Raw genomic sequence first — 13,086 nt, 5'->3', positions numbered from 1 at the left:
ATATGATAATTCTAGTAAAAATACCAGGTAAAGAAATCTTTCAAAAATGTTACTCTGGTCCTACTGTACAGAAACTTCCTGGCAGAAAGTGCTTCTCCACTAGTAAAAGACATGTGAAAAAGACACTGCGCCGTCTTTTTAATTCTAAGGTTTCATGTTAAGAGAAAAATCATGTGTTCCTTAGCATGGCTTAAAATTTCTTGATGCTCAATCATCTGGGTAAGGAAATCCCAAAAGTTGATTCAGTTTATCTGGACGTAGCGTTTTCAGTGGGAGAAATGTTTCGTTCATCCAAGTCTTGGACCCATTGATCAATGGCCACTGATCAGTGATCAGTAGTTGTTGATCAGTGGTGATGACAAATTGCATATTAATGATGAAGAAACTGACCTAGCAGCCCAATGTTCATCAGTTGTGCTAGTTTCAGTCATTATGCAAATATTCTGTTTAAATGGTTGGGGAAACCTGCAGTCAGCTGAGACTGAAGAAACGTGAAAAACTACATTAAAAGTACATTCTTATTGATTTCATAGAAATTAAGAGGGTAAGTAAAAGGCAGGTGTTGCTTATCAAATCCACATGATTAACTGATAGTCAGCATCATCAAATATGACCTTCTCTGTAAAAGCCTAAATCTTGGCAGTTTGGTCATCTTGAGCATTTAGGTGTGTTTTAATAAAATGTTAAGGAGGAACAACTTCAGCACTGGTCTTAGAGAAACTGTTGTTCTTTCTGAGAAGTGTTAAAAGGCTATTTAAAAAAAAAAACAAAAAACCCAAAGATGATTCACAAGTGGGAAACATTCAAAAGAGTTTCCAAATTTCAACTTTACCTCAACGTCAGACTGTGCAATGCACAGAAAATTGCAGAAAACCCATCTCCGACTCTACAGTCCTCAGTCAGCATGTTTAATGTTAAAGTTCAGAACAGTTCAAGACTGAACACGTGTGGCTTTCTTGGAAAGGCTGCCAGCAGAAAGCTGAAAAAAAAATCAAGGTTTTGCAACAATCCAGTAAAAGTAAAGACCTCGGCCTAATTGAAATGCTTTTTCAGGACCTTAACAGACCTGTGCATAAACTAATGCCTGCAAAGCTTATTGAAATGAAGCAACAATGTAAAGAAGAGTGGGCCAAAATTCCCCCATAACAATGTGCAATGCTGATAAAGTCATACAGAAAATAATAATTTCAAGTCATTGCTTCTAAAGGTGGATTTACAAGATACTGAATCATGGCGTGTACTCAGTTTGTACTTTGACTCAGAGTGTAACTTGTATTCGTGTACTTAAGAATCACCACTCAATAAGGTAGAAGTGGACCAGACCTTTGTGCCTCACTCTTCGTTACAGGTAACAAAGACAGTCTGAAATGTAAAAATCTGTGTTATAGTAGTGTATATCTCAAATCCAGTGCTAAATAAGGGAGGCACTTTTTTTTAGAAGATTAGGAAACCACAACAAACCACACAAGTAGGGATTAAAAAAGAAATATTGCTTGAAATAGTATTTACCCATCAGCTAACTCACTACATAAAAGCAGTGGACCTGACTTGTGAGGTGAAGAATCATCCAGTACAGACTTAATTCCTCGAGACACTAGGCTGGGGGAGTCATAGTTTAGCCTCATGCTGTCTGATCCTGTGTGATGTATCCTCCCGCTGGGGCGACTGCCACTGTGTAGTGATATATCTTGATAGGAGCAGATCCGCGATGGTACTGTTGGTCACCAACAGCATGAACATTTATAGACAGGGACATATAGCAGCACATTCTTTGACCTAAGCCTTTAGGTGTGATTCTTAATCTATCTGTGTGTGTGTGTGTGTGTGTGTGTGTGTGTGTGTGTGTGTGTGTGTGTGTGTGTGTGTGTGTGTGTGTGTGTGTGTGTGTGCTGTAAATTTCTCCCTTGTGGCCTAATAATGAATATTCAGCTGTCCTTCTCCTGCATCTCTTCTCCCTCTGGTCAGCTCTCACTCTTTCCTCCTCCTCCCTGATACTTTTATTCCTCAGCTCTTTGCTCATTCCCTCAGCAAACCACCCTCCATGTCTTTTCTTTTTCATTTTGTTCCCCATCCTACTCACTTGTTCGTGCTCATTTGGAAGATTGAGTTAGAGGTATTAGCCATGTTTTGCTCAGAGCTCTGTGGCATACCGTTAAATAGAAAGAGTGGAGGAGGGAAGAGAGAGTTCCTTTGAGGCTACAGATGGCTGTCGTGTCTGCAGTGCTTGTAGATCAGATTAAAAAGCCTTGTTTAGTGAAAAAGCTTCACTGCATAACACAATGTCTTGTTAAAGTAAAATAAAGCCAAAGGATAAGCCTGTAGATATTGTATATGATGTCTAAATTACCTGTTAAACCCATTCTGGTTTCCCTTCTCTCTGGCTTACAGCTCCAACGCTATAGTAGTTTTTGGAAAACAATTCTTAAGTAGGAGTGTTATACAGACAGTATAGTTTATAGGATCAATTTATAAGCTTTTTGGCATCTGTTGTTAAAAAACATCGGGAAACTCAATAGGGTAGTTCACTGGGAAATAACATGAGTAAAGTGAATTGTTTTTCAATCAGGAACATTATAGTAATGAGAGGACTGTTGTTTCCACCTGCACTAATTCATATTCCATGGTATAACTCTCTTCTGGGAATTCCCTCTGCTTCCATATGCATACATGGAAAGCAGCAGTGAGACCCCTGCACATTAGATTACATCCTTCTGCATTCCCTTTTTATCCTATTTATATTTGCATCATAGATCAAGGAAGACTCTTTGAGTTTTATTGAAAGCTTAATGCTATTAATGCTCCTGCTACTGTTAAAAACCGTGGCATTAAACACATAATGTAAATAAAGTATGTTCTGTGGTTTGGCCTTTTGTCTTCCAGTGACCTTAATGGAAAATATTTTAATGTTGATTTATTTTTGTATGTATTTTTATTTGTTATAGCTCAGAATGGTATAGATGATGCAAGAAGCAGAGGTAATGAAGGTGGTTGAGATTATTTACCTGGGGTCAACCATCCAAAGAAGAAGAGGGTGGGTAGAGGTGATTGTCAGGTGGTCTGAATTGTGTGTGAAAAAAAGGCAACTGGACTTATTTAGAGTTCAGCAATGGTTGTTCATTTCAGCATTAGAAATTAGTACATTAGGGGACCAGGCTAACTGGTTTGGAGACAAAGTTTAGAGAGTCGAGATCGAGAGGGCTATTGGATATATTGGGGAAAAGATGCTGAAGATGGAGGAAAGAGGAAAAGAGGAAGACCACAGAGAAGATTCACATATGCAGCGAAGGAGGACACACAGAGGGTTGGTGTGACAGAGGGGAATAAAAGGAGATGGAGAACATTTGAGGCATTGATGCGGCAGCATCTTGTCCAGTCTGGGGCAGAAAGCATTCTAGCATCTGTGTTAGCTGTAACAACGTGACAAAATTTTCTTTTACTTTAGGTGCTTTAAAGACTGAAAAATCTGCAGGACTGCCAATCAGAGACCATTTCTATTTTTAAATGAATTCAAGAGCGGTTTCACAAGCCAGGAAAAAGTTAGTTTCCTTTTGTGGTCATTTTTATGTAAACCACTTGGATTCAAACGAACGGAGGCTTTCTGTTCTCAAAGAGTATCCTTTTGCACAGAGTTCATCACTTGTGTATCACCTCGCCAAGGAGCATTGAAGCCGAAGGCACTTCCTCTATATTCGCATATACACAGAAAAAACAAAACTGCTGATGAGCCTTTTGATGAGGTACTGGTGAAGACAGTCGTTAGATGCCCACACATCTGATTCCCAGTACACCGTGATGGCCTGCAGAATTCAGGCACTGTCAGAGGATATAAATCATGGAGGAGGTGTCCCACCAACACACACACATATGAACACACACGGCTGTTCAGTACGTGGGAGGGAGCTGTCATATCCACTGTTGGATAATCACATGAATGTAAGGCTACCTTTCAGATCTTCAGATTTTTCTTTCTTTTCTCTTGTTGAAGTTGTGCAGTTAAACACAGTAGCCTCGTGATTCTGTCTTAAATAGAACTTGTTATCCTCTTGTGATGGACACTGTGTTCTAGATATGGCTAATGGTTCCACATAGAAAATGAATGCAGTCCTTTCTCTTCACTCATTCAAAGAGAATGGTATCAACGACTCGATTGGGACACACTGAATAGAGTCTCTGGCACCATAACTTGCAGGGCCATTAAGCACAGAAATTGCTCTGATGTGCTATTAAATGCTTACTTGCAACAATGTGACGATTTGGTAATCGGCAAGAAACGATAATACATCTACTCTAATGGACTATCCATGACAGATTGATCCCCAGGAAACAGTAAAGGTTATGATTTGAAAAAAGACTCACTGAATTGTAGCCAGCGAGCTGTCTCAACAGCAGACAGGAATGTTTGACGCCCCCAAGGCTTTTTGTCAACACACAAACACCTCAAAATCGTGAAAGTCTTGTGATATGACAGTGCAAGGGTGGAGAGATACGTAGAGCAGCCACGGGCCAAGCTGAACGCATTCTTGCTGAATGAGTCACTTTGGCCTGTGTGGCTCCACAACACTGCTTCTACAGTATCATGACTTTTAGACCATGTGGAGCTGCAGAGGTACAAATTTTTACCTTGTAAAAAACTACTTCAGTTCATCCTGCCATCAACTGGAAATCCTGTATTAAAATACACTCTGCATAAGTGTGTGTCTGTTAGTGACATAAAAAAAACAACCTTTCTTTTGACCTTGTCCAGGCAATTTGTCCACAACAGCTTTTCTAGTCCATTTTTTCTAGTCTTCAGGGTTCTTGAACTTGTACTTCAACATCTAGGGGCGCGTAATGCAGAATAATGCACTAATCATAAATGTTAGCAGTGGAGTAAGAAGTACAAGATTTCCATTTGAAACATAAAATGAACTGGATATTTTCAGGTAAAGTATACTTACCTTAAAATTGCACTTAAGGACAGTACTTGTAGAAATGATCTTAGTTAAATTCCACTGCTGTAATTAATGTAAAACACTTACCATAACTGCAAACCATTGCTCATGTATTAATGATATACATTCACCGCTGGAGAGTTTATTTTTCCAATCTTAAATAATTTAGAGTCGTATGACGAGAAGAGGCAGGGTAATCCAAACAGGATGTCAGGACAGCAACTTATGGGAGGCAATTATCTCTCTAAAATGGAGAAGTGGATGCGAGGGATTGGAAGCTAACTCTCTAAGGATGTGATATATTAAAAAAAAAAAAAAAGGTCTGAACCCTTGTGCAATCTAATGCACGCCTATGCAGCAGCATTTAACATTTTGCTCATTTTTGTTTTTGACATCGTTGTCAGAGGGGTGCAAATCTGCACCACTTTGACCCCTTTATTGGGATTACAGTGTTTGAGGAAGACACTTGATGATGTTTTCTGATCTGATGACATGCAGAATGAATGGTACCCTCTGTCTGAGTCATTAATTGGACCGATTTTTGCAAAGGTGTGTGGTGTTGTGGTTACATTTTGGTTTGGTTTAGTTCCTGAAACAATATGACAATTGTAACAGAAAGATCATGATTGGGTGTTTTCTCAATGTGAGATTTTTCTTAAACTCTCAGACAGAACTTGTGTCTTCAAAGGCACTTACAATCACTGGCTACTTCATTAGGTACACCTCTATAACTACTAGCACTACTAGTACAAATATCTTATTGGCCAGTCACATCTTTCGACATGTACACACGGCAGTGATGACCTCCCAAAGTTCAAATTATGTGTCAGAATGAGGAAGAAATGTGTTTTTATAGTCAGACTGGTTGGTTTGAGTATTTCAGAAATAACAAGGATTTTAATATCTTCCAACTATTTTTAAGAGTTTACCGAGAATGGTCTAAAAAAGAGGAAAGAAAAAATATCCAGTGGCCAGAAGTCTTTGAGCTGATAGCGAGGCAACAACAGGTCAAATAACCACTTGTTTTACTCAAGGTCTGCAGACGAGCATAAATATGCAACCCTGAAGCAGATATAGCAGCAGAAGACAACACTAAATGTCACACCTGCTACAACTCAGCTGCACGAAGGCTCATCAAAACTGGACAATAGAACTTTGGAAACATGTTGCCTTTTCTGATGAATCTCAATTTCTAATGTAAAATTCAGGAGGCAGAGTCAGAATGTGGCCTGAACAAGTTCCTTACCATGTGGATCCTTTAATGACCACCCATCTTCTCATGCCTGCCAGGTTATGTGCCATGTCACGATCCTCAAATCATCTTAAAGTTGTGTCCTGAATATAACGATGAGCTCACTGATTTTAAATGGCCTCCACAGTCACCAGATCTCAATCCAATAGTTATTTTGGGATGTGATGGAACAAGAGATTCACATCGTGGATATGCAGCTGACAAATCTGCAGCAAATGCCCGATGAGATCATGTCAATGTGGACCAAAATCTCTGAGGAGGGGTTCCAGCACCTTGTTGAAACTATGCCATATAGAATTAACAAAACTGGGAAGGCAAATGGGGGCTGAATCTGGTACTAGCAGACACCAGGCATTTGTTCATAAATCAGCCTGATTAACGAAGTCTGTGACATTCTGGTGACCGAGGTGCTTCCCACCTCTTTTCCTATGACAGCTGGGTAGGTGCCAGCCTGATCGACAAAACCCTGAATTAGATAAGCAGAAGATGAATGGATGGATGGATGTTTACCAAGTGTTAAAAATAAGCTATCTGTGAAACCTTTGACTCTGTAGCAACAAAATGAAACAGGTTAAATGATGGTTAATTAGCTGATTTAAATGTTCAACCCAACAAAACTAGTAATGGGAGAAGCTATTTACAAGGAAAATAATAGGAAGATAATAGGAAATTTAATAACACACTACTCTAAACCTCATTCCAAAACACACAGAAACTACTCACATTTAGGTGGAATGATATTAAATGTTGAATTGGGTCTAAAAATGTTAACATAATGAGCTTTAAATACTGGAAGTCAGTATTTTTTACTGGTAGAAGAAAGGGGGTGACAGATAACTCTGAGTGGTCGTGACTTGATTAGCAAAAGAAAAATATTGTTATAATGACTTAAAATTATATATACTTGTGGAATTTTTTATTTCTGATTGACTACTAGACAGTTTTTGATTTTCCATCCTCTTATAATTATTCTACTGAAATGAAGCAGTCATCCTACAGGGGAAGACATCTTGGTTGGACAGTTGGATTTCTCTGAAGTTGCAGGGTGAAAAGGATTTGAAAGCTTCATTTTAAGGGGTCACGAGCCTGATAGTTTGGGACCTGCTGCTCTATACTCACTGTATCCACCCACCATCCAACCTGCCACAGGACTGCCTGTCCAAGACTCATCTGACAGCACATCACAGAGAAACACAGCAATTAATAGGATGGTACCTCTGCACCCTCGCTAATTAGGCTTTCATATCAGAGCGGCTCCCTGTAATTATGGCAGAAACTGGTCGCGCTGCTCTTATGCTCACTGCAAACACTCATTAATTGCCGGCAGTGAGCTCTAAACTCTGTGCCAGATATACGCTCACAGTTCAGAGGCAGAAAGAACCCATAGTACACATACTGAACATGAGATATACACAGTACTGTGTGATTTAAATGCACAACAACTCCAGGGTTCAATTATTTTCCATTTTCAATTATTCCAAGGTATTTTCACTTTGGAATTGAACTGCAGATGTTTCAGTTTAAATTATATTTTGAAGACTTTGAGTATCATATGGGTGGATAAAGCATGTGTTTTCATACAAGACAGGATTATTGTCCATCTGTCATCAATCAAAAAGACTTTCAAGAAGAAACAAACCTAGATTCAGCCACACCGACAAAAGAGGAAGGTGAAAAGAGTGACAAGTTTACACAACAGACATGCTGGCACACAATGCCTGAATAGAAACAATGAATATTTGGCAAAGAAAAGAGGATGAACAGGCCACTAATTTTAGTAGCTAGATTAATGACTGAAAGGATAGAAGCTGTGGAGGAAGACAGCATTGGGTGATGATGAGCAGGAATTTAACAGGATGACTAGTGGATATGCAATGTTGTGACTCAGACGCAAGCAAAGAACCACAATGGAAAATGTATGATTTTGCAAGCATGCCAAGTCCCTTTGGCAAAGTGGAAAACATGTGAAATTGCTGTTTTTGGTCCTATAGGCCACCTTTTGAATTGCAGTAGCTCATCTAGCAGAACCAGACTGCAGCACGATCCACAAGAAAACAAAAGCAATAAATTCTACACCAAACTCACCACCACTACAATAATCGTTTGCACCGCAGTACAAGCAGGCATTTTCTATTATTAAAGTGGAGCCTGTGGTGCTTGAAAGCATCTTTGTGCTTTACTTGTGCTGGGTTCAGTAAGGGAAAGTTGCAGTTGAGAACTTTTTAACGTCAGTGTTTACTGATTCATTGTTTATAAGAGTATTTTTAACCCTGTAATTTACTTTTTGTGAAGCTAATGTTGCCTGTGGGGATTGGTGCATATTTGGTGAATATTTTTCAGGCTTAAGTGACACACATTGAGTTATTAAATACTATTTTTTAAAGAAGCTTTTAAAATCTGAGGAGATTGAGATTTCCGTCTCCGGATGAAGCTGATGTGCTATGACACATAGATGCACAACAGCTACTAAACTGATTTTGTGCCACCACTGTAAATATTGCACTTTAAACATCGAGAGTATAAAAAAGAAAAATCACACATGACTATAGAAAAATCCACATCATGAAATGTTACTAAGCTCGTGAGCTTATCACATCACCCCACAACAGTGTTGAACCGCTGCAATGCACACATACACGTTTAAACATGCATGGAGAATATATTAATACCCTTCATGAGATATTTATGAAAGCAATTAAACCTTTACAGCATAGCAGACCATTACATGAATGAATGAATATTCTTTCAATTTCATTGTACCTGTGACAATGACAATAAAGAATATTCATTCATTCATACAGTAACTCATATATTTCCCCATCTTAGACACAATTCTGCCTCTTACAGCCAAAATCCGTAAAACTGCATATGAGTTGACATGAGTACATTTTATGACTTCTCTCTCTTTCTTTTATATTGATGTTAGTTTATAGTAGAAGTGTTGTGATAATGATTAAATCCAGGTGACAGCTGCCAGTCCAATGTTTGCTTGTTCAGTGTTAGGCAGCATAAAAAAGTGATCACTATAAATACCTTATAAAGAAATAACGCAATAAAATGCTAAAAGAACATCATGAAGATCAGTTAATAGGGCAAAGTCTATAATGTATTTCAATTAAGGCTGTTGCTGCAGCATCTGTGTCACTTCCTGCTTAATCCCACCTTATCCACGTGTAAAAATGAAATTAAAATAAAAAGGAAGAAACACTGAGCATTTTGGTAATAATAATACTTTTGAACGAGCTTTGTCAGCAATAAAAAAAAAAGACCACAGTTGTGCGGGTAATAGGATCAATGATGTATTTAAAGCTCTAGCTCCAGTCTCAGATCAGTTTGAGTGCTTCTCAGATATATCAGCAACGGGAAAACATTTCAAATTCTCTTCAGGAAAACGGCACTGTTTCTGCTTCAAGACGAATGTATCATCGAGGAAGATGTTGCAAGCACATGTGCTAAATGAAAAGAAAAATGTCTTGAAGGAGGAGTGCATTAGTATAATAAAATCATAGTGTGCGCAGGGAATCATTATTGTCACCAGGTGCCACATTTTGAAGTGGCTGATTCTCTTTTTTCGGTGAGGCCCAGTTACAAACCGAATGCCATAATTTAGTGGGCATGCAGCTCATTGCTTTGTGCCAATATTAAAATATTGCGGCATCGCATCTCAGCGCGTGCCGTGATGGATGCTGCGCGCACGAGCTGTTCTGGTGTCAGCTTTAAACCTCGTGTACGCAAACTCCAAATGGACCGGAGAGGTTGTGAAACTGAACCGCGATCTGCAGCTCCTAGTACACCAGAAAAGATCTCGCGTGGCTTGCATCCCACCTCCACCACTACAGCCGGAGGGAGAGAGTGGAAAGAGGTCTCACTCCGCTACTTTTTCTTTATTCTCTGCTTTGTGAAAAACCTCAAAACAAAACAAAACGAAACGGCCAGAAGAGAAAACATTAATTCAGTCTAGACCACAGCTTTTATGCACCAGTAGAAACATAATTTTGTTATTCCAGTGTGATCTATAGGGATGTCAAAATGTAACTATATTATAATTTGTATTATTTTATATTATTAATACATATAATATATTATGTATTTAGGTTTTTAAATTACTATCTTTATATTCAGACATTAGGCAAAAGCATGCACACACATAATCACTGAGTTTGCTAGCCTATAATAATATAAAATGAAGCATTGATTGCATAGACGCTAGTAGATATTGCATTTCTTTTTTGTAGAGGCTTAATATAAGTTTGGCATACTATTACCACAGCAAGAGGATGACGTCTGTCAGTCAAGTGTTTTTGATTTGTGGATTCTTTCTTATTCTATCGCTGGCCAGCTCAACCCAATTTTTTCAAGACAGTTTTATTTATATAACACCACAACAACAGTGGCCTCAAGCTGCTTTATATTGTAAGGAAGATACACTGCAATAATAGGTCATGTCGACTGTTCACTGCAGGCCCAAATCAGCTCATGTCATGTCTGCCAATGGGCATGTGGGCTACTGGCTGCAGCACTTCAACACTTTTGTGTTTGCATTTAATAATACACTGTAAAAGCTGGTGGAAAGATGTTCTCAAAATTAATTACGTTCATAAAACATTAAGTTATGATTTACCGTTCTTCACCTGATAAAATGTTAAGACATAACTTTCACAGGCTGCTTATGTGAAGTGATCTCCTGAATATATATATGTGCTGGTTCTGTTATAAATGGGAGCTATTGAGCATTTATGAACTCTACCAGAATGGCTTTTCATTATTAAAATCTCTAAATAATGTTATTTTATGTTTTATTTGTTGATTTTTAATTTGCCACAGCATACCTCACACAAAAAAACATACAAGAGGGTCCCCACACACAAAAAATACATGGAGAATTAAAGACAATGCAGTTGCCACGGCATATGGTATCTTGTTTACACATAAATAATTCCTCCATTTGTATAATGAATAAATGCTAAACACACTGGTATTAATGGCAATTTTCTACTCAATTTGAGCAAACACTTTGTTCCTACAAGCCTCATTCACACATTCATACAACCCTTTGTTTACTGTGCCTAAGCACCTTTAACCAAACATTCACATACTCACACTCCAATGCATCAGGGGCAGCTCTACGTTCAGTATTTTGCCCAAGGATACTGAGACTGACATACAGGTTAGAAGAGCCAGGGAATCTGATCACTGACCTTTCGATTAGCCACCCGTGTGGCTCCCGATCAAATGTGCAGAGGTAGAACAGGTAAACTTCCAAGTTGGGAGAATAACTTTTTTGCCAAAGCCACTGAAAAATATCTGTCCAAATCATTTGTCTTTTACGTGGCATGTGCTGCCTCAGGTTATCTTATGTCTGAAAAGTTTTAACTGTTCTCCCTTTAAATCATTTTTTCTTGTTTCTGATTGGCTACCGGTTGCAAACACGAGAGATACACAAAACACAAGGTTTGAACGAGAGATGAGTGGGGCTCAGCGACAGCTGTGTACCTCGCCAGGTGCTTTTCTAACTCGTCTACGTCACATTTTGTAGAGGGTAGCTTGTAGCAGCTGTGGCAGTAGTTTGGGTTTACCCTTTTTCTTAAAATAATATTTCGAGTTTAATCTCAAAATAACGCTAATGAGTTTGTTTTTTTAATGTGGCCCCAAATACTCTGTCATCATTGACATGACATAGAGCCAAGGGCAGGGAAAAATAAAATAAAAAATCAATCTGCAGCCAGGAGTTTTGGTTCACAAGGATTAATTGCATACTTGCTGAACGTATCTCAATAAAATATATATATTTAAAAATGACTAATCTCTCACGCACATGTATTTGCGCACAGTAATATAAAGCCTATCTCAATTTTACACTCCCTCGTCGTGCTTTTTTTTCGACACAGCGTGACTCTTCCTCTCAATAGCAGATCTCCGTTACTACAGCTACCCCTCTCTCTCTCTCCTCCCTCCTCCTACTCCCAGCTCCTCTCTGTGAGCTCGAGCCACTCTTCCCTTTTGAGCATTCACTAGTTCTCCTCCCGAAACCTGCGCGAGGCGGCCACTGAAGCGCGAGGCGACTTCCCCCCTCTCCCCTTGACTCCAGTCAACATGGCTACAGTTGTAACCTCGACCAGATTCACAGACGAATATCAGCTGTACGAGGAACTCGGAAAGTAAGCGACCGTCAACGCCACCGCCGCCGTTGCTGCTCTTCTTGTTGCATTTAGTGTATGCTTGTTTGTATATGTGTGTGTGTGTTCGCACGCCCCCCCTCTCCGCTGCTGCTGTTGTGTTGACAGCGCGCGAGAGGGGCTGTCAAAAAGGAGAGAGAGAGAGAAAAAACAGGAAAGGGGTAGGCACCCTCCTGAGCAACAAAGAGCTGTCGGCAGGTTCATGTTAGCGCTGCAGAGGCTTGCAGTTAATCCTGCATGTGCGTTTAATGGTGCGTGGCAGCGTTGTGGCTCTCTTTGTAAGCCCAGAAGGTGGGAAACACCCCCCCCCCCCCCCCCCCCCGTAGGAGCAACTTGCGAGTCAGTTGATCTGCAGGTAGCACGCGTCGAAAAGTCGTTTGTATGTGCTGGTTGCCTGGTGGCATCTCCGGGGTCCTGCTCAGCTCTGTTTTTGTGCATTTCTAAGCAGACTGCAGGGCTCTTGTGTATGCCAAAAAGAAAAAAAAAAAAAAAAAAAAACAGAAGAAGAACGAGAAACGGGCTTTGCTTGCAAAACGTCTATATGTATGTATATGTGTGTATATATATATGTGTGTGTGTGTGTGTGTGTGTATATATATATATATGTGTGTGTGTGTGTGATCCTGGCTGTATATATATATTCTGGCAGAGATTAGATCACATCTAATCTCTGCATGTGGCTAATAGGTTTAAGGCGGTATCTGTGCAAAAAAAGTAAATAAACTAA

General features: G+C 39.4%; 1 protein-coding gene across 22 annotated transcripts in view; it reads left to right on the top strand.

The window, feature by feature from the left end:
* Positions 1-12,121: 12,121 nt before the first annotated feature.
* camk2g2 (calcium/calmodulin-dependent protein kinase (CaM kinase) II gamma 2) overlaps positions 12,122-13,086 on the top strand; it is an 84,777-nt gene continuing 83,812 nt past the window's right edge. For 18 of the 22 annotated variants that reach the window (XM_026190695.1, XM_026190693.1, XM_026190679.1 and 15 more), the window contains exon 1: positions 12,123-12,341. In XM_026190695.1, the coding sequence (XP_026046480.1) occupies positions 12,277-12,341 (65 nt within the window). In that variant the 5' untranslated portion in view covers positions 12,123-12,276. Of the gene's footprint in view, positions 12,342-13,086 lie in introns of all 22 variants that reach the window. The other 4 variants (XM_026190675.1, XM_026190676.1, XM_026190674.1 and 1 more) reach the window with 1 other exon arrangement.

The sequence above is a fragment of the Astatotilapia calliptera genome, chromosome 13 (genome assembly GCF_900246225.1).
Source record: "Astatotilapia calliptera chromosome 13, fAstCal1.2, whole genome shotgun sequence".
In the NCBI taxonomy this organism is placed as follows: Eukaryota; Metazoa; Chordata; class Actinopteri; order Cichliformes; family Cichlidae; genus Astatotilapia; species Astatotilapia calliptera.
This window is presented reverse-complemented; position numbering and strand designations above follow the sequence as displayed.